Source organism: Zonotrichia albicollis, chromosome 25 (assembly GCF_047830755.1).
Source record: "Zonotrichia albicollis isolate bZonAlb1 chromosome 25, bZonAlb1.hap1, whole genome shotgun sequence".
Taxonomy (NCBI): Eukaryota; Metazoa; Chordata; class Aves; order Passeriformes; family Passerellidae; genus Zonotrichia; species Zonotrichia albicollis.
Window position 1 is genome coordinate 3,167,720 of NC_133843.1, and position 18,013 is coordinate 3,185,732.

Consider the following 18,013-nt stretch of genomic DNA (forward strand, 5'->3'; position numbering starts at 1 on the left):
TTCTTTACCACCTTCTTTACCTTCTTCTCACCTTCTTCTCCATGGGTTTGGGTGGTATTTTGTAACTGGACAGAAAAGTCCGCATTGCGGACTCTGATCCGTTATTGGGTTAAAAGTGAAAATAATTTAGGTGTCATTTCTTAATTGGATACTTTAGCCTTAAAAGACCTTGTCACAAGAGATAGTTGGCCATTTTGTGCCTTGTTAATGAAAGACTGCAGAACTCACTGCTATGAGGCTGTAACATTGATAAGAAATAATAAACATCTAAGCCTGAACTATTCACGAAAGTGAATCCCGACCCCAACAGAGGTAGAAAAAGGAAGCTGAAAGCTGGCAGAAAACCATTCCAAAGCAGGCCCTGTCTGCCCCAGAGCCGTTCCCCAGCTGTTTCCTCACCCAGCTCACAGGCCAGCCCCGTCCAGCCTGCAGGACAAGTGCAGCTCCCCGTGGCCGGGTCACAGGTGCCACCGTTGTGGCAGAGACAGCGCTGCTGGCAGTCCTTGCCATAAAACCCCACTGGGCAGGCTGAGGGACAAACAGGACAGACATCCCAGTCAGGACACACCTCTGGAAGCTTGTGTAACACAGCCAGAGCGGTGGGTGGATGGTGTGGTACACAGCAACGCTGATTTTGATGCAATGACAACTTTAGGTGTGTCACCTGCTCAGGTAAGAGGCAGCAGCTTCTGCCTACCTCCATTCCTCCCTGTGCTGGCAGGGAAAGCAGGGGGTGTGGGAAGGGTTACCTTGCTGGGAAAGCAGGTGGTGTGGAAGGGTTACCTATTGCTATGGAAGTAGGAGGTGTGGAAGGATTACCTTGCTGGAATAGAGGTGCTGTGAAAGGGTTACCTTGCTGGGGTAGAGGTGCTTTGGAATGGTCACCTTGCTGGGGAAGCAATTGGTGTGGGAAGGGTTACCTTGTTGGCAGGAGAAGCAGGTGATGTGGGAAGGGTTACCTTGCTGGGGAAAGCAGGTGGTGTGGAAGGGTTACTTATTGCTAGGGAAGCAGGTGCTGTGGAAGGGTTACCTTTCTTGGGCAGAGATGCTGTGGAAGGGTTACCTTGCTGGCAGGGCAACCAGGGGTTTGGGAATTGTTACCTTGCTGGCACGAGGGTCCCGTCCACCCCTCGGTGCACAGGCAGCGGCCGCTGATGTGGCTGCAGGTGGCGTTGTTGAAGCACCGGCAGGTGTGGCTGCAGTTCTGGCCGTAGCTGTTCTGCGGGCAGGCTGCAGGGGAGCAGAGCAGGAACGGCTGGTGGGCACTGGGTGGGAATTACAGCGGCCAGGCTCCTGCCAACCCTCCCAATGGCTGGGAGGGGATGTGCCAGGGGTGGTTGGCTGCTCTGGGAGGGGGTTTTGTGGTGTTAAATAGATTAATGTGACATCCAAACACTGATATCATCACTGTTACATCCTTCGTTATTTGGGAGCAGTTTTGCTGGATGCCCAAGCCTTCATTGCATCCAACCAGAACATGCTCAGGCAGAACCCTCCAGAACCAAAATTAAATTCCACACAGAGAAAATCACAAATGGGGAGTGAACAACCCAGAACTCTGGTTCTTATGACCTGGCAGCAGAGACAGCCCTGGCTCCAGAGTGCCATGGAGAGCAGGGTGGGCACCTCCCACAGACACCTGCCCTGGGCACAGACACCTACCCTGGGCACAGTGGGCACCAGTCCAGCCCGGGGGACACTGGCACTGTCCTGTCACAGGGTCACAGTGGGCACCATTCAGGCAGTCACAGGCTTGCCGACACTCCAGTCCATAAAATCCATCGGGGCAGGCTGTGGAAAACAAAGGAGAAATCCACACACAGAATGCAGAGCTGGAGCCCTCCCAGAGGGAAAAACTGCCTGCCCCTTCCTTGGTGGCCTTTGTGGCTGCAGCAGTGTGACAGTGCTGCTGAGGGCAGCAGATATTGGATGCAACACCACTGTGGACATTGCAGGTACAGGAGAGGGCAGTGGAGGATCAGGAGAGTGATGGTTTGATGTTCCTGACCACAGAGAGGCTGCTGGGGGAGCTGGAGAGAGCCTCCTCCAAGAGGCTGCTCTGAGACCCTGTGTGCAACATGTGCACGCTCAGGTGGCCACAGCAGCTGTATGTCACAGACATCTTTTATGAAAAATATTTTCTTTAACATTTTTTTCTCCTGAGAAGCTGAGAAGCCTCAGGAACAAAATGTAAACATTGATTATCTGCTGCTGTGAAATGCAACAGGTGGATCTGTGATTGGTCTCATGTGGTTGCTTCTAATTAATGGCCAATCACAGTCAGCTGGCTCAGACTCTCTGTCCGAGACACAAGCTTTTGTTATCATTCCTTCTTTTCTATTCTTAGCTAGCCTTCTGATGAAATCCTTTCTTCTATTCTTTTAGTATGGTTTTAATATAATATATATAATAAAATAACAAATCAAGCCTTCTGAAATATGGAGTCAGATCCTCATCTCTTCTCTCATCCTAAGACCCCTCCAAACACTGTCACAGCTGTGCAACCACTGGGTCACCTATTATTTACAATTTCATTGTCCTTTTTTTTCTCCCCTAAACCTTTTCCCTCCAGAAATAAAACCAGAGGCAGCAGCTTGCAGTTTTGTTGCTTCCCCATGGCCATCCTGAGGAATTCTCTCTGCTGTAACGGGATGACAAAGCCAGACAGGGAGCACAAACCCTCTGGGGTGGAGGGCTGGTGCCCAGGGCTAGGGACTCACCATGCTCACAGAAGGTTCCTCGCCAGCCTGGGCTGCAGGTACAGGCCCCACTGACGTGGTCACAGGTGGCTCCATTGTCACACTGGCACTGGTGCCGACAGCTCAGCCCAAACCACCCCTCTGGGCACTCTGAAAGAGAGGAGACTGAGCAGTCTGTCCCTTCCTGGGTCCCAGAGGAGCTATCCTAAGGCAGGAGCTTGGATTCTGAATGGAATAAAAATATCTGGCAGATGAACCCACAACCAGTGGGTTGTCCTCCTTACACACCCTTACAGGTGTGTACCCATGTCACAGTCATCTTTTATGAAAAATCCTTTCCCTAGGTTTTTTCCTCCTGAGAAGCTGAGAAGCCTCAGGTACAGAATGTAAACAATGGTTATCTGCTGCTGTGGAATGCAGAAGGTGGATCTGTGATTGGTCTCATGTGGTTGTTTCTAATTAATGGCCAATCACAGCCCAGCTGGCTCGGACAGAGAGTCAGAGCCACAAACCTTTGTTATCATTCCTTCTTATTCTATTCTTAGCTAGCCTTCTGATGAAATCCTTCCTTCTACTCTTTTAGTATAGTTTTAATGTAATATATATAATAAAATAATAAATCAAGCCTTCTGAAACATGGAGTCAGACCCTCATCTCTTCCCTCAACCTGAGACCCCTGTGAGCACGGTCACATACCCACATCACTCTGGGCACTGGACCAGCATCACAGCCAAGGAAAGGGACTGGGCTGGAGCAATGACCTTTCCCTGGAGCCCTGCAGGCCCTGGAGGGTGGGAGGACAGGCAAGGAAGGGCAGGGCAGCACTCACTCTGCTCACAGTGGGTGCCCGTGTAGCCGGCCAGGCACAGGCACTGCCCGCTCTCGGCACTGCAGCTGCCGTCGCCGTTGCTGCAGTTGCAGGTGTGGGCACAGTCAGGGCCCCAACGCCCCAGGTCACAGGCTGGAAAAACACAGCAGGAGCCATCACTGGTGTGTGCCACAGAGCATGGCATGGGCACAGTGCTGCCTCCACCCGCAGGCACAACATCCCTTGGGCACAGGGACAAACAGAGGCACTGCCAGCACCAGACAGACACAGCCAAGAAACCAAAAGGATTTCAGAGAGATTTCCCTGGCAGAGGCAGAGGAAATTTGCCAGGAATTTCCTGCATGAAGATGAGAATGGAGCAATGGCAGCACAGCTTGGCATGGGTCAGGGTGGCAGAGCAGGTGCTGTACCTCGCTGGCAGTGGTGCCCTGTCCAGCCGGGTGGGCAGCTGCAAGTCCCCGTCACAGGATGGCAATGTCCCTCGTTGGCACAGCTGCAGCTCAGCTGGCAGGCAGGGCCAAACCAGCCGGGTGGACACACTGCCAAGGGAAACAGAGAGGGAGGGACTGCAGGTGGCTGCTGGAATCCCAGCCCTGGGTGGAGCTGCTGGGTACCACAGTGCTCCAGCAGAGCTCTCACACAGCTCTCACACCCCGAGTTCAGGTGCTGAACAGGACAAGGGGCTCAGCATTCTGCCTTCTTTCCTCCTGCTGCAGAAGTTACTTTAGTGGAAATGGGGCTAGAGGGACTTTGAAGTCCCCAGGTTGCACCCAATGAGTGAGGGAACAGAGATGTGCACAGTGCTGAGCATGGCACTGCATGGTGGGTCACTGGATGCTCCAACAGATGCTCCAGCTCCAGTTCTGCTGGAGATGAGCCTGCACTCACCATCCTGCACATCCCATCGTGCCCTCACCATCCTGCCCATCCCAGCCTGCACTCACCATCCTGCCCACCCCAGCCCCACTCACCATCCTGGCAGCGCTGCCCGGTGTACCCAGGCGGGCACACACAGGCTCCGGTGGCGCGGTCACAGCTGGCATTGTTGGCACAGTCAGGGCAGATCTCCTGGCAGCCCGGCCCCCAGAGACCCTCAGGGCAGGCTGGAGCGTGAGCAGACAAAGAACACAGAGCACAGGGATCAGAGCTGAGGTGGCAGAAGGAAATGTGAGACCTTTTGGGCTCCCTCTGGGCTCATGCGAGACGTGGATTTTGTTCGCAGCACAGCCTGGCCCTGCCTGCTCCACAGCACTCTCTAAGTGCTATTCTGAGCTCACTCCAGCATTTTCATGCCAATTTTGGATTTTCAGCCACTTGCAGGGAGCTCCAAGGGCTCCTCAGTGGGAAATGGTGCTGCTGGCACAGGGGCTGCACAGCTGCTGTCACACCATGGACAGCACATCAGTCACTGCTCTGGAACCCACTGGGAGCTGCAAAGAAGGAGCAAAAGGCTAAACTGCTAAAACCAGGGCAAGAATCCTTCTCCAACTGGTCCTAAGCTGCTCCAGGGCCTGGAAAAAAGGCAGCTTGAAATGTATGGTAATGGTAAGCACTGTACACACGTAGTTTCGTTGCTCAGCCAAACTCTAGGAGCAGGACATCTCAATGTGACTAATACCTTCCAGCTGCTGCAATACTGCACAATCATGCAAAAGCTTTCCATTTCAGACTCTCTAGTATTCCAGCAGTTAAAGAGTAATCTGGTGAAGGCAATTAAAAGCATGCATCAATAAAGAAAGGTTCCTCTCCTACATTGAGGACTGCAACAACAAAAAACATCATCTTTTTTATCATGTTGTTTAAGACTCACCATCAAAAGCTGCAATTTTCTCTAATTTTCCACAAAGATGGTTCTAGCTGCAGTGGGTGTTTTCAAAATGAGTTTTGAAAACACCCACTGAGCAGTAAAAGCAAAGCAGCAGGTCTACACCTAAATCCTTCCCTCCACATTGAAATCCCTGAGTGTTTGCTCTGCTGCCCATGCTCACCTTGGGCACAGTCGTGTCCTGTCCAGCCAGGTGGGCAGTGGCACTGCCCTGTGCTCCTGTCACAGGACGCCTCTCCACAGGCACAGGAATGCTGACAGCCTGGCCCAAATGTCCCCTCAGGGCACTCTGTGGGAGAACAGCAGGGTCAGAACATCCCCTCAAGATACCCAAGAGCATTTTACCAACCTCACCCTGCAGGCTGAAGGAGCATCTGGGTGTGTTTGGGGTCCCCAGAGCTGTGAGAGGTTCCCACCTGTGTTCATGGGTTAGTGAGCATGGTGGTGTTTGCTCAGAGGTTGGATTTGGTGACCTTGGAGGTCTTTTCCAACATTAGTGATTCTGTGAGCCTGCGTGTGACCTCTCTGTGAGCAACTCTGGTCACCTCCAGCATTGCCACCACCACCTGACCTGTCTGCCTGTCACTTCTGTCTTTTGTGTGTCCTTTCAACAAGCATTTCTTCAGGCACGAGTGATCATAACATCCCCAAAAAACTGAGGCCAAACTGATCTCTAGTCTTTGGACAAGCCACCCTGCTGTCTCTGGGCTGGGGTGCAGAACACCAGGGTCACATTCCCACACCAAACCACCCCTTGACTTTTCCAAGGTGCTCTGAGGGTTTTCACCTCCCTGGCTGAACGCCTCCAGGATCTGAGCACCAGCATTTTAAGAAGCAGCCAGGTTTGCAGCAGGACACAGATGGAAAGAAGGAACATCCTCATGCACAGGAGGAATAATCCACTTTTCCTTCCCTCTGCTCTGGATGCCAGCGTGGTTCTGCCGATCCCAGCTTGCTTTGATCTTTGCACCCCATTCCACAATTGAACAACGAGCTGGTGACATGCAAACTGAGGGCCCCAGAGCCAAGATCCCTAAATCCTTCCTGAGCCCCCCATGAGAGCTCCAGGCTCAGCAAAGCCAATGTTCTGAGCAGCCCCAGCAGAGGGGAACACACGGGCACCGACAAACCGCGGAGGAAGCGCAGCGCCTCCGTTTCCAGCGGCACAGTGGAGTTTTTGTTATTCCTCCCCTTTGCTAATTGATGGCAGATGTTTGTCTTCACCCTTTAATAATTTCCAGATCCGAACAACAGCCAAGAGCCTACTATTTCTACACAAATATTTGTGTTATTTCCTGTGACTCCCCCCTACAGCCTTCAGCTCCTTTCTTACCCTTTTTAAAAATATCCTGAGCGGGAGCACCCAGCCTGAAAAGGCTCCAGGGGCCACAGCATCCCCCCAAAGGGGGCGCAAGGCTCTCAGACCCTGACAGGGAGCACAGCCCTGCAGGAGCTGCTCCCATCTCTCCTTCCAGCACTGTGGTTAAAATTGCATTGGGGTTTTTGCTGCTTTCTGCAGCTCTTGCTCTGTCAGAGATGGGGCTCTGCACCACGACCCTTTGCTGGCAGATAATGAGGCTGATGGTTGCAGCTTCTGGGCTGGGGTGAAGCAGGGCTTGGCTAAACATCAGAAAATCCTGGGATGCTCCAATTCAAATCCAGATTCTGGCCACTTCCAGCCTTCTCTGCTGCACTCTGTCTCCAAGTGCCCAACTTTTTGGCATTTTCTGCAGGTCCTAACCAGCTCAAGTGGGTTCAGGAGGCCCCAGCCCCACAAGAGCAGGAGTGGGTTGACTTTTCAGTCGCCACTCAGCTCTGTGGTTGGCAGAACTTATTCTTTTCCAAACACTGTGTTCATATTTTGTAATCATCACCTCGGGCCAATGACTCACTGCCTTTAGGTTCTCTCAAAGCACCTTTGTCTGCCCAAAGTGAAGCTCTCTGGCACAAAAACCACCCCCAGGATCTTGAAATCTGCACCCTCAGAGCCTGAGTGTTGGACACAGTTAAATACACACAGAGCTGGGCAGCTCAGTCACCATCCCATCAAACTGGCCCTGCATGGGAAGAGCACAAAACTGCTCTAGGAGGTTCATACAGAAGCAGAAGTTTGAATTCTAATGAAAATTAAAAGTAAAATACTCCTTTGCACTTGCAGATTAAACAAAACTTCAATAAAAAATAGAGAACAGAGCAGCAAATGTGATAATGTTGGGCTGGATTGCCTGGAAGGGGAAAGACAACAAGGCCAGGGAAAAATAATTCCATCTACCCACAAAGGGATGTCCACTGGCAGGGTGAAGACAGACCTTGTTCTCCTTTTCTGAATCTTATACCAGGAATTCTCTCCCATTTTAAAGAGGCAGCAGCATCTCACAGAGACCTGTGGATGGCAGCTCCTGTGTCCCTGAAGTCTCTGCTGGCCACCCATCAGATCATTTGCAGTGTGCTGGGGCTCTCAGGGGATTCTGGAAGTGCTTTTTTGTCGCTTTGTGAAGTAAAATGCTGAGGACAGGTGAGTTTCCAGCCCACACAGAGCTGCCCTGCCTTACCTTGGTCGCAGTGCTCGCCGTGGTAGCCTGGGGGACACTCCTTGTGACACTCGCCAGTGACAGGGTCACAGGGCACTCCTGGAGAGCAGCTGCACTTCTTCTTGCAGCCATCTCCATAATAGCCAGGGTCACAGCCTGTGAACAGCCAGGATTAGAGGGAAAGAAGCTCTGAAAGCTTGGAAGGTGCTGAGCATCCTTCAAAGCTCCACCACCACTGTCACAGCTGTCCCACCATTGTCACAGCTGTCCCACCACCTATCACAGCTGTTCCACCACCCATCACAGCTGTTCCACCACCCATCACAGCTGTCTCACCATCCCTGACACAGCTGTCCCACCACCTATTACAGCTGTCCCACCACCTATTACAGCTGTCCCACCACCCATCACAGCTGTCCCACCACCCATCACAGCTGTCCCACCACCCATCACAGCTGTCCCACCATCCCTGAAGGTATTTATAAAAGCCTGGATGCGGCGCTCAGCGCCATGGCGTGGGTGCCCAGGTGCTGCTGGCTTATGGGCTGGGTTTGGTGACCCCAGGGGTGTTTCCTGAGCCACCTGGCCGTGTGCCCACGTGCCCCACTCACTGTGCTGGCAGCGCTGGCCGCGGTAGCCGGGTTTGCAGCGGCAGGAGCCATCCCTGGCGTCACAGTCCCACGAGTTGTGCTGCAGGCACTGGCACTCCTCGGAGCAGCCAGCCCCAAACACCCACTTGGGGCACGCTGCAGGGAGAGGGAGAGCTGGTCAGTGAGGGGCAGAGAGCTCCTTCCCTGTTGTGGTGTGATGTATTAGCCTGTCTCAGTCATCCCAGTTCCTTCCCTAAGTGTGCCAATCACCTCTCCCTTCCCCTTGCCTTGCTCGCTGCTGAGTGCTGTCCATCAGTCTTGGCATTCCAGAAAGGCATTGTGTGATTGGTGACGTTCAAAAGAACCCTCTCAACCCTGGGGGACATTGGGCTATCCAGGTGTCATTTGTCCCCTGAGACTCCCCCTTCTTTACCTGGTTGGTGGCTCCCTACTCCTTCCCTCCCCTGTTCCCTGGGGTTAAAAAGACACAGCACCCATGTGGTTTGTGGAGTTCTGTTGGAGCTGTTGCTGCATTCAGAGGCCTGTGGGCCAGAATAAAACTCTGGATCCAAACCCTCCAGCAGAACCGACTCCTTTCCTTCACCATCCCCTTAAAGCTTCTCCACCAGAGGGAAACCTGAGGAGCAGCCCCTGTTATGGGGGGAAGCTCCATCCCAGCACCACCAGAGCTCCTACAGGCCTGGCCTTGTCCCCACGGGCCCAGCTGCAATACCCAGCCAGCCAAAAGTGTCTGTGGGGTGAAACACCACACACCCAGCCAGCCAAAAGTGTCTGTGGGGTGAAACACCACACACCTCACAGCCAAAAGTGTCTGTGGGGTGAAACACCACACACCCAGCCTGCCCAAAGTGTCTCTGAGGTGAAACCACCACAGTTTCCACCCTTGGTCAAGCAGCAAGGGCCAGACGAGCCCAGGCACATTCCATCTGGCTATATTGGTATTTAATTCCAATACCTCCCAGGAAGGCTGGGATTCAGGGATAACCTGAGCATACCCAGGTGGCAGAAGCGGCCGTACAAGCCGGGATCGCACAGGCAGGCGCCGTAGATGCGATGGCAGTGACCGCGGTTGGCACAGTTGCACTTCTTCCTGCAGTGCTTCCCGTAAAATCCCTTGGGGCACCCTAGGAACAGAGAGAGGTTTCCTGGGAAGATGAGCCAGTCTCAGCAGGTTGTTTTAATTGAGAGGAACACACTGAAAATGGAGCTGTGTTCAGTTCTCCGAACCAGGGATGCATCCCTGCTCCAGTTCCAAGAACTGAACACAGCTCAGTTCTTATTGTATTAGCAATACAATATTCATGGCATAGCACTGATAATATTCTGCAAACTACCTGCTATTCAAACAGTGCCCATTCATCACCTGGCAAGATCTATTCAGTGATATCTCATTAAGGAGTTTGAAAATATTGTTCAGTGTCCTCCATGATGTCTGAATATCTATTGTCAAATACTCCACCAGCCTTGCTCTTTGCACATCTTGACTTACTGAAATTAGATTGCTTGAACTGCTGAGATCAAGCAGGACAGAGATCAGATTCCCTGCACCAGCTCCAAATCAGCTGGGCAGTGTCACAGGGGATATCACTTCATGGTGCTCCAGGGCACCCATCAGCTCTGCCCTCACTGTGCTGGCTGGGACAGAAATAACCCACCCACAGGGCTCTGAGAGGTCAAGGCTGTCCTCTGTGAGAAAGCAACCCACGAGGCTGCTCCTGTTGAAAAGCCACAGGGATATTTGCACTATTAAGTGAATAAAATTATTGTTTTTTCTCTGTTATGCTAAAGGCCTCGATATTGGAAGCACATGGCAGACAGACTGTGTCAGCAGAGTGCTCTGGACAGCAGCTGCCCAGCAGCATGTGCCTGGTCCCTACGAACAGAGGAGCAGAGGAAATGCCACCTTGGGACAACAGAGCAATTCTGCATTGTTTATTTTCATTTTACCTTCCTGTTTTCTCTCAGTCCCCCTCCATCACCTCCTTCCTACAGAAAGAAGAGGCTGGGATATCTCTTGTGCTCATTTGCATTCTGCTTCACTCTCCTCCTTCAGTAATAGTTCCCATATGCTCCCAACATGTGACTGAAGTCCTTTTGTCTGAATCTCTGATTGTCTCCCTCGTTCTGGTTTTCAAATTTTGTCCCTTAAATTTTAACTCTTTGGGAGCAAGAAATGAGCACCACCAGCAGTCACACCTCCTTTGGGTACTCTGGGTACTTTGGGTTATTACTGCTGTCACAGCTTTCCAATGATTTGGGTGGAAATACCTCCACGGTTTCCATGGAAATTAACCATGGAAATTGTGGGTTTGACATTCTTTCCTGTGTCTGCCATTGAATGCCCCATGAAATAGAGATTTCTGCCCTCAGTCATGGATGAGCAGTGAATAGGAATTGGAAAGGTCTTTGAGTACAAAGACAGAACACCTGGAGCACTGTTTTGTGGGGGAAGAGTGCCATTTACCACTCCTTTTGCTGTTTAAAATGACATTTTTCCACACAGGACTCAGTGGCTAGTGGACTCAGATGGAGAAGAAGTATGTTCAAGCTGCTCTCACTGGGATGGCTCACCAAGAGAGCTGAGAGATGCTGCTGATGGGCAGCTACAAAAGGACCAGTGTAGGGAATCCCACAGGAAACACTTCCAGGCTTCAGAGAAGCATATCTAGGACATCTGAGGGCATCAACAGCAATGGCCACTCCAGCCATTTATCCAGTGATTGTTGTGGTGTGTTTTAACTCCTAATGGTATATTCTGTTATTGCCCAAGGTAATGGTTTGGTCTAAATTACACCCTCCCACCCCATTGTCCATCTACCCTGAGTTCCCTGTCAATCCTACCTGGTGCCAATTCCCCCTGCTTGGAATTCCTTTACAGAAATGCCCTAAAGTTCAATATCCCATTAGTCCATGTGACCCAAACCTCCTACCACTACTTCCCTCATTGGAAGATACTTTTGTGACCCCCTGCCCTTTACTCCTCCCCAGGATATCTCCAATTAGCTGCTGATTTATCCCCTCCCTTTAAACCACCCCCGTTTAAAAACCCCTAAACACCTACCTTCTGTGTCTTTGCTCCCTGACCCTTCCATGGAATAAATCCTTTTGGAAACCATTCTGAAGACCCCTCCCTTATCCTTGTTCCTGCTCTGGACACTTATCAACCTGTGCCACAGAGCTTAAGCCCTACAGCTGTATCCCAGACTGCCACAGACATCTTTTATGAAAAACCTTTTCTTGAGGATTTTTCCTCTTGAGAAGATGAGAGGCCTCAGAAACAAAATGTAAACAATAATTATTTGCTGCTGTGGAATGCAACAGGTGGATCTGTGATTGGTCTCATGTGGTTGTTTCTAATTAATGGCCAATCACAGCCCAGCGGGCTTGGACAGAGAGCCCAAGCCACAAACCTTTGTTATCATTCTTGGCACAGGAGCCGGCTGGGGAAAATCCAGCACTGCGCCAAGTGATGGCAAATCCCTGCAACAAAGAGGAGGCCAGGGATGGCCCCCAGCAGCACAGAGAGGGTGAGGGGATGGTGCACTCACCATCCTGGCAGAGCTCTCCAGCCACACCAGGCGGGCAGCGGCAGCTGCCACTGGCAGGGTCACAGGTGCCACCGTTCTGGCACCGGCAGCTCTGGCTGCAGTTGATGCCAAAGGTGCCGGCTGGGCAAGCTGGGGAGAGAGAGAGAGGTGAGGCTCAGCCTGGTCACAGCCTGGCAGGAGGATGGAGCAGAGCTGCACTCACTCTGGTTGCAGAGCACACCAGTCCAGCCAGCCGTGCAGATGCAGCCGCTGCCCTCAGCATTGCAGGTGGCTCCGTTCTGGCAGTCATCACAGGTCAGGCTGCAGTCAGGGCCAAAGGTGTGCTCCAGGCAGACTGCAACGAGAGGCACCACGGGTGAGCCCTGCATCTCTCACTCAGGCTCTCACAAGCTCCAAGCAAAGAGCACGGCCCCGGCCGCTGCCACGCAATGCCCACCGAACTTCTCCGACAGCGTGTGCTCCCCTCGCGCTTCCAGCTCCTCCTCCTCCTCTTCCTCGTAGTCGTGGCTGAAGAGCTGGGTGAGCTCATCCCGCAGGATGGCCACGTGAGGGATGGGGCGGATGACGGGGCGCCGGCCATCCAGGGCCTCCACCGTGTCCTCGAGGGCTGGGAGCAGGGACAGAGGGGACAGAGTCACAGAGGGAATGAGACAGGGACTCTGGGATGTTGGACAGGGGGACAGGACCTCTGCAAAGTCTCTGAGAGGTGGGACAGGACCTCTGCAAGGCTCCTGGGAGGTGCACAGCGGAACAGGACCTTTGCAGGGTCTCTGAGAGCAGGGACAGTGGAACAGGACCTCTGCAAGCTCTCTGGGAGGTGAAAAATGGGACAGGACCTCTGCAGGGTCTCTGGGAGGTGAAGAGTGGGACAGGACCTCTAAAAGGGCTCTGGGGGGTGGGACAGAACCTCTGCAAGGTCTCTGGGAAATGAGCAGTGGGATAGGACTTCTACAAGGTCTTTGGGAGCAGGGACAGTAGGACATGACCTCTGCAAGGTCTCTAGGAGGTGAGCAGCGACACCTCTAAGACTTTCCCAGGTTCTTTGTTCAAGGATTTTTTGGCTAGAGTGGGTCCAGGTCAGACATGTGACCTCAAGATTTTTATACAGCTACAAATAAATAATCTTCTATTTCTAACAAGGAAAATCTGCAGGGGCTGGTGACTGTGGAAGGGGCTCTGGCTCTGTTGAACATGGGAGCAGTGTTTAACACTGCAGGCTGTGGAGCTGCTGGAGGTGGAGCTGTGCCACAACTCCCTGCACTTCTCTGGCCAGTGCTGTGAACCAGGCTGGAACAGGACTGGTCCTGCCTGGGAAAGCTCTCCAGGGCTGGGCTGAGGCCCTGCCACCGTTCAGGGGCTGTGAGGGAGCTGGAAGAGGTGAGGGCCAGGGCTAGGGAGCTCTGGTCTGTGTGTTCCTGGCTCGGACAGGAGGCAGAGGAGGGACCCACTGAGGCAGCCTGGATGAAGCACTTACAGATGCAGCTCCTTCTGTCTTCATCCAGCTTGTGCCCAATGTCACAGCCACACTGGAAGGAGCCTGGCAGGTTCTGGCACGTGTGTTCACACCCACCGTTGTTGGCAGAGCACTCATCCACATCTACAAAACATGGCACACCCCAGTGACAGGGCCATGCAACAGAAATGGGCTGGTGGCATCTTCTCTGCTAAATGTGTGAAGCCACCAGCTCTAAAAATGGAGTTAAACCACCTCAGGGATTAGGGGTGCCTGGGTTTCAACAAAAAAATGTGCTGGGCTTCAGTTCCCATCCATTATTAATTGTGTAGGAACAGGTGGGTGTGTTTGGCTCCTTCCCCTGGGAAATGAGCTTTGGAAGTGAGAACAATTATTAGGGGGATTTTTCCCCCACTTTCTTTCTGTTGTGAAGGTGACTCACCAGAAAGCTGGCAGGAAAACTAGTAGGAGCTGGGAGAAACTGGAAGAAATGCCTGGCTGTTGGCAACCAGGTAGGACAATTTCTTGTTCTCCTAATTAAAAGCTTCATTAGTCACTGTCTTGGCTGTGTTTTACACAGACACTGTTATTTCTCTTTATCCCTTGGGTGAAAGTGATGGGCAGTGTTGCCCTCTGGGGTTGAACATCAAATGGTTTCTGTAATTAATGGGGTCAAGCCTGGGCCAGCTCACTCTGAGTTAGCCCAGTCTGACCTTGATGTGTTCAAAAACCTCTCTCCACTTGGGCTGGGCTTAGCACAGGGGTTAGAACCAACACTGAACAAACTGAGGAGAGTGACAACAGGCTAATTAGAAATAGAGGGAGGTGCTGGCACTCACCATCACAGCCACAGCCATCGGTGCTGAGCCTGTACCCAGCATGGCAGGAGCACTCATAGCCCCCAGGGTAATTGTAGCAGTCCTGCTGACAGCAGTGAGAGCCCGTGTCACACTCATTGATATCTACATGAGAAACAAGGGGTGTTAATGCATTGCAGAGAGGTGGTTGGAACTGGGAAACTGCTCCCTGACTAGTTCTGAGGAGGTTTTACTGGTCTGCTGCCAAATGCTGAGCCAGAATTCAGAATTTCAGTTCCTCCTGAAATCAGGGAGTTTTGTGTTAACTGATCATCCTCCCCATCCAGGGAGGAATCCTGAGGGAAGCTCATTGTGATTCCCAGATTGTGGTTACAGGTTTGGTGTCCTTGCAAGCAGGGTGACTCCAGCTGACTGACTCCTGCTAGGGGCAGTTTCATCTGAGAAAAACTAATTAGTTTGGAAGTCATAATTACTGCCCAAGTCATAAGTGCTGTCCAAGTATATCCTGAGGGAAGTTTGGGGACGTCTTCGAGCAGAGCAATATTTCATCTGCTCTCACTTTCCATCAGTTTCTATCCTCTTTAGCCTGTTTGAAGTGCACATATACAGTAGCCAAGAGGGATTCTGACCTAAGATCCCAAGAGGGATCCTGACCTAAAATCCCAAAAGGGATCCTCACCATTACCTGGGATGGAAATCAAGGTGTTGTGGCCTTCTCCTGTTCCTTACCAGTGCACGACTTCTGGTCCTCTTCCAGCCTAAAGCCAAAGTTACAGGTGCAGACTGGGCCAGAGCTGGTGTGGTGGCACACGTGGGAACAGCCCCCGTTGTTGGTCTCACAGCTGTTCACAATCTCCATCTCTATCCCTGGAAAAGGCAGCCTGGTTAGGATTTAGGATCCTGTGGGACACATCTGCATGCACAGCTGGCCCCTGCCTGCCCCCACCAGCTCCTGGCACTGCCTGCCCACTGAGGAGGGGGGTCTGCAGTGGGAAAGGATGGAAATAGCTCAGCACAGAGGCCACTGCTGGGCTGGGAAGTTGGGGTATAAAAAGAAACCTCGGGATCTCACGCAGCCTCTCAGCGGAGCAGGCTCTGGACAGTCTCTGGGATGAAAGTGCTCCCACTCCTGCCAAGCAGCAGCGTGTGCTGCCAACCAAAAGTTGGCTCAGGCTCAGAGCAGAGCTGTGCTGGTGCCAGGCAGAAATGGGAGCAGCAGAACACGGCTAAGTAGGGAAACATCCAGATGCCTACAAGCCAGGATCGTTAGCTCCTGACATGTCAAAAGCACTCGGCGCAAACATCAATTGCAGCCATAGATCATCCCAGCTTGGCAAGGTTTCTGTAAACTTGTCTAGTTAATTAAGCTTTCTTAAACCAAAAGGAACTTGTTTCATGGAGCTTTGACTCAGTCCTGAACCTCAGGAAAACAATTTCTGCCTTCAAGAGCAGAGTTTTTCGTGCACTCAGGCCCAAGGAGGATGAAAGAAAGGGAGCTTGAAGCTTCCCAATGGGTCTGTGCTTGTCAAAAACAAAAGCTGGGCCACAGTGGAAGACTTTTTCCAGATTTCACAACATGATTGTCATCCCTCTCTTCCCTTTCCTTATTAAAGCATCACAGAGCAGGGTTTTGCTTAAAAGAAACGTGCTAGGAAGGGCAGGGAGGAGCCTTTCATGTGGAAAGGCTGCTCTGCTGACCCCAGGGCAATGTGTCACAGTGTGAGAGTGGCTATGTCCCCAAGAAGAAAACTGTGTACACACTTAGGCTCTTCAACCTCATGTCATCATCCTGGTGCCCCATATTGCTCTGTTTGATGCCTTTCAGGACTTGTTTATGGCCTGCAAAGCCTTGCCAAGCTCCAGCAGCTGCACAGGGGGACCCTCACAGCTCCCAGTACCACCGGGACTGCCACGGTGGCTGTCATCTGTCAGGGCTGGTGGCTCTGGCTCAGCCTGGCCCTGCTGGGGTGCAGCAGCTGCACGAAGAAGCTGTGAGGACAGTCCAGCTCACTCTTGCATCACAGAGTTTATTTCTTTCCTTGATGGGAGCAGATGTGATGCCTTCGCTGGCTCAATTCCTCCAGTGACACATCTGCAGCTGACTGAGCCTGTCCAGCAGAGTCTCCAAGAGCAGAAGTTGGCTTATTTGAAGCCAAATGGCTCCAAATCAATTGCCTTCAACCAGCTAAAGTGGCTTTGTGGTGACTTTAAAGATCAGACCAAGATTTTTATCTTGGTGGGGGAGTAAACAGCCTGAAAACTGCTTGTGAAATCCTTCAGCAGAGATTGCCACAGCTTAGCCCTGGTGATTCCCAGAGGGCAGTGACAAACCAGTGCCTGCAGCAGCCCAGGTGTGCCCTGTCCTGCTGGGCAGGGCTGAGTGTTGGAATCCTGGTTAATGAAAATTTCAGACTTTCTGTGCTGACAGGCACTGACTCCCAGGAGAGCACTGCATTGACCTGAGGCCATGGAGAAGCTTCCAGAATTGAATGATAGAACTGGGATTGTGGGTGTGGAGTTTGACTAGAAGTGTGTGATATTACAGGGTAGAAAACTTAGAGTTTAAGGTTTTAGAATATAGTAATATGTGCAAAGCAAGATGGAGGTTTTAGGGTAGTGGCTGGTTGTTCTTCTTCTCCTTCTTCTTCACCTTCTTTTACTCCTTCTTTTCTTCACCTTCTTTTACTCCTTCTTCTTTACCTTCTTCTTCTCTCCTTTTTCTTCTCCTCCTTATTCTCCTTCTTCTTCTCCTCCTTCTTCACCTTTGCACCTTCTTCTTCTTCTTCTCTTTCTTCTCCTCCTTCTTCACCTTTTCACCTTCTTCTTCTTCTTCTCTTTCTTCTCCTCCTTCTTCACCTTTTCACCTTCTTCTTCTTCTTCTCTTTCTTCTCCTCCTTCTTCACCTTTTCACCTTCTTCTTCTTCTTCTCTTTCTTCTCCTCCTTCTTCACCTTTTCACCTTCTTCTTCTTCTTCTCTTTCTTCTCCTCCTTCTTCACCTTTTCACCTTCTTCTTCTTCTTCTCTTTCTTCTCCTCCTTCTTCACCTTTTCACCTTCTTCTTCTTCTTCTCTTTCTTCTCCTCCTTCTTCACCTTTTCACCTTCTTCTTCTTCTTCTCTTTCTTCTCCTCCTTCTTCACCTTTTCACCTTCTTCTTCTTCTTCTCTTTCTTCTCCTCCTTCTTCACCTTTTCACCTTCTTCTTCTCTTTCTTCTCCTTCTTCTCCATGGGTTTGGGTGGTTTTGTGTAATTGGATAAAAAACTCTGCATTACAGGGCACAGGTGGTTGGTTATTGGGTTAAAAGTAAAAATAATTTAGGTGTCATTTCTTAATTGGACAGTTTATCCTTAAAAGGCCTTGCAGAGAGAGAGACACAGCTCCATTTTTAGTTTGTTAGAGTGAAGTGCTGTAGAACTCAGGGTTTGTGAGACTGTAACAGAGCTAAGAACTAACAAACATCTGAGTCCCAACAGTAAATACCCTCTCACAATTTAATCCTGGCCCTGGCATAAAGGAAGCAAAGACTGGAGCCCTCAGCACTCACGGTAGCAGCGCCTGCCGTCCGCGCCCAGCTCGTAGCCCGGGTTACAGGTGCACTTGAAGGAGCCCCGGGTGTTGAGGCACTGGTGTGCACACATGGCCAGCCCTGTCAGGCACTCGTTCACATCTGGGAGAGGGAGAAAGCCTAAGATAAGCAGGC

At 51.6% G+C, this 18,013-nt stretch overlaps 1 protein-coding gene across 2 annotated transcripts in view; it reads right to left on the reverse strand.

Annotated features, from left to right (window-relative positions):
- The window catches only part of MEGF6 (multiple EGF like domains 6), a 91,980-nt gene that overhangs the window by 10,795 nt on the left and 63,172 nt on the right, over window positions 1-18,013 (reverse strand). For both annotated transcript variants that reach the window (XM_074558550.1, XM_074558551.1), the window contains 18 exons: window positions 17,858-17,980; window positions 15,044-15,181; window positions 14,336-14,458; window positions 13,518-13,640; window positions 12,480-12,650; window positions 12,246-12,377; window positions 12,044-12,172; window positions 9,491-9,619; window positions 8,496-8,630; window positions 7,906-8,040; window positions 5,517-5,642; window positions 4,500-4,631; window positions 3,939-4,067; window positions 3,529-3,660; window positions 2,721-2,849; window positions 1,663-1,791; window positions 1,102-1,230; window positions 400-528 (listed from right to left, as the gene is read on the reverse strand). In XM_074558550.1, the coding sequence (XP_074414651.1) occupies window positions 400-528; window positions 1,102-1,230; window positions 1,663-1,791; window positions 2,721-2,849; window positions 3,529-3,660; window positions 3,939-4,067; window positions 4,500-4,631; window positions 5,517-5,642; window positions 7,906-8,040; window positions 8,496-8,630; window positions 9,491-9,619; window positions 12,044-12,172; window positions 12,246-12,377; window positions 12,480-12,650; window positions 13,518-13,640; window positions 14,336-14,458; window positions 15,044-15,181; window positions 17,858-17,980 (2,373 nt within the window). The remainder of the gene's footprint in view (window positions 1-399; window positions 529-1,101; window positions 1,231-1,662; window positions 1,792-2,720; window positions 2,850-3,528; window positions 3,661-3,938; window positions 4,068-4,499; window positions 4,632-5,516; window positions 5,643-7,905; window positions 8,041-8,495; window positions 8,631-9,490; window positions 9,620-12,043; window positions 12,173-12,245; window positions 12,378-12,479; window positions 12,651-13,517; window positions 13,641-14,335; window positions 14,459-15,043; window positions 15,182-17,857; window positions 17,981-18,013) is intronic.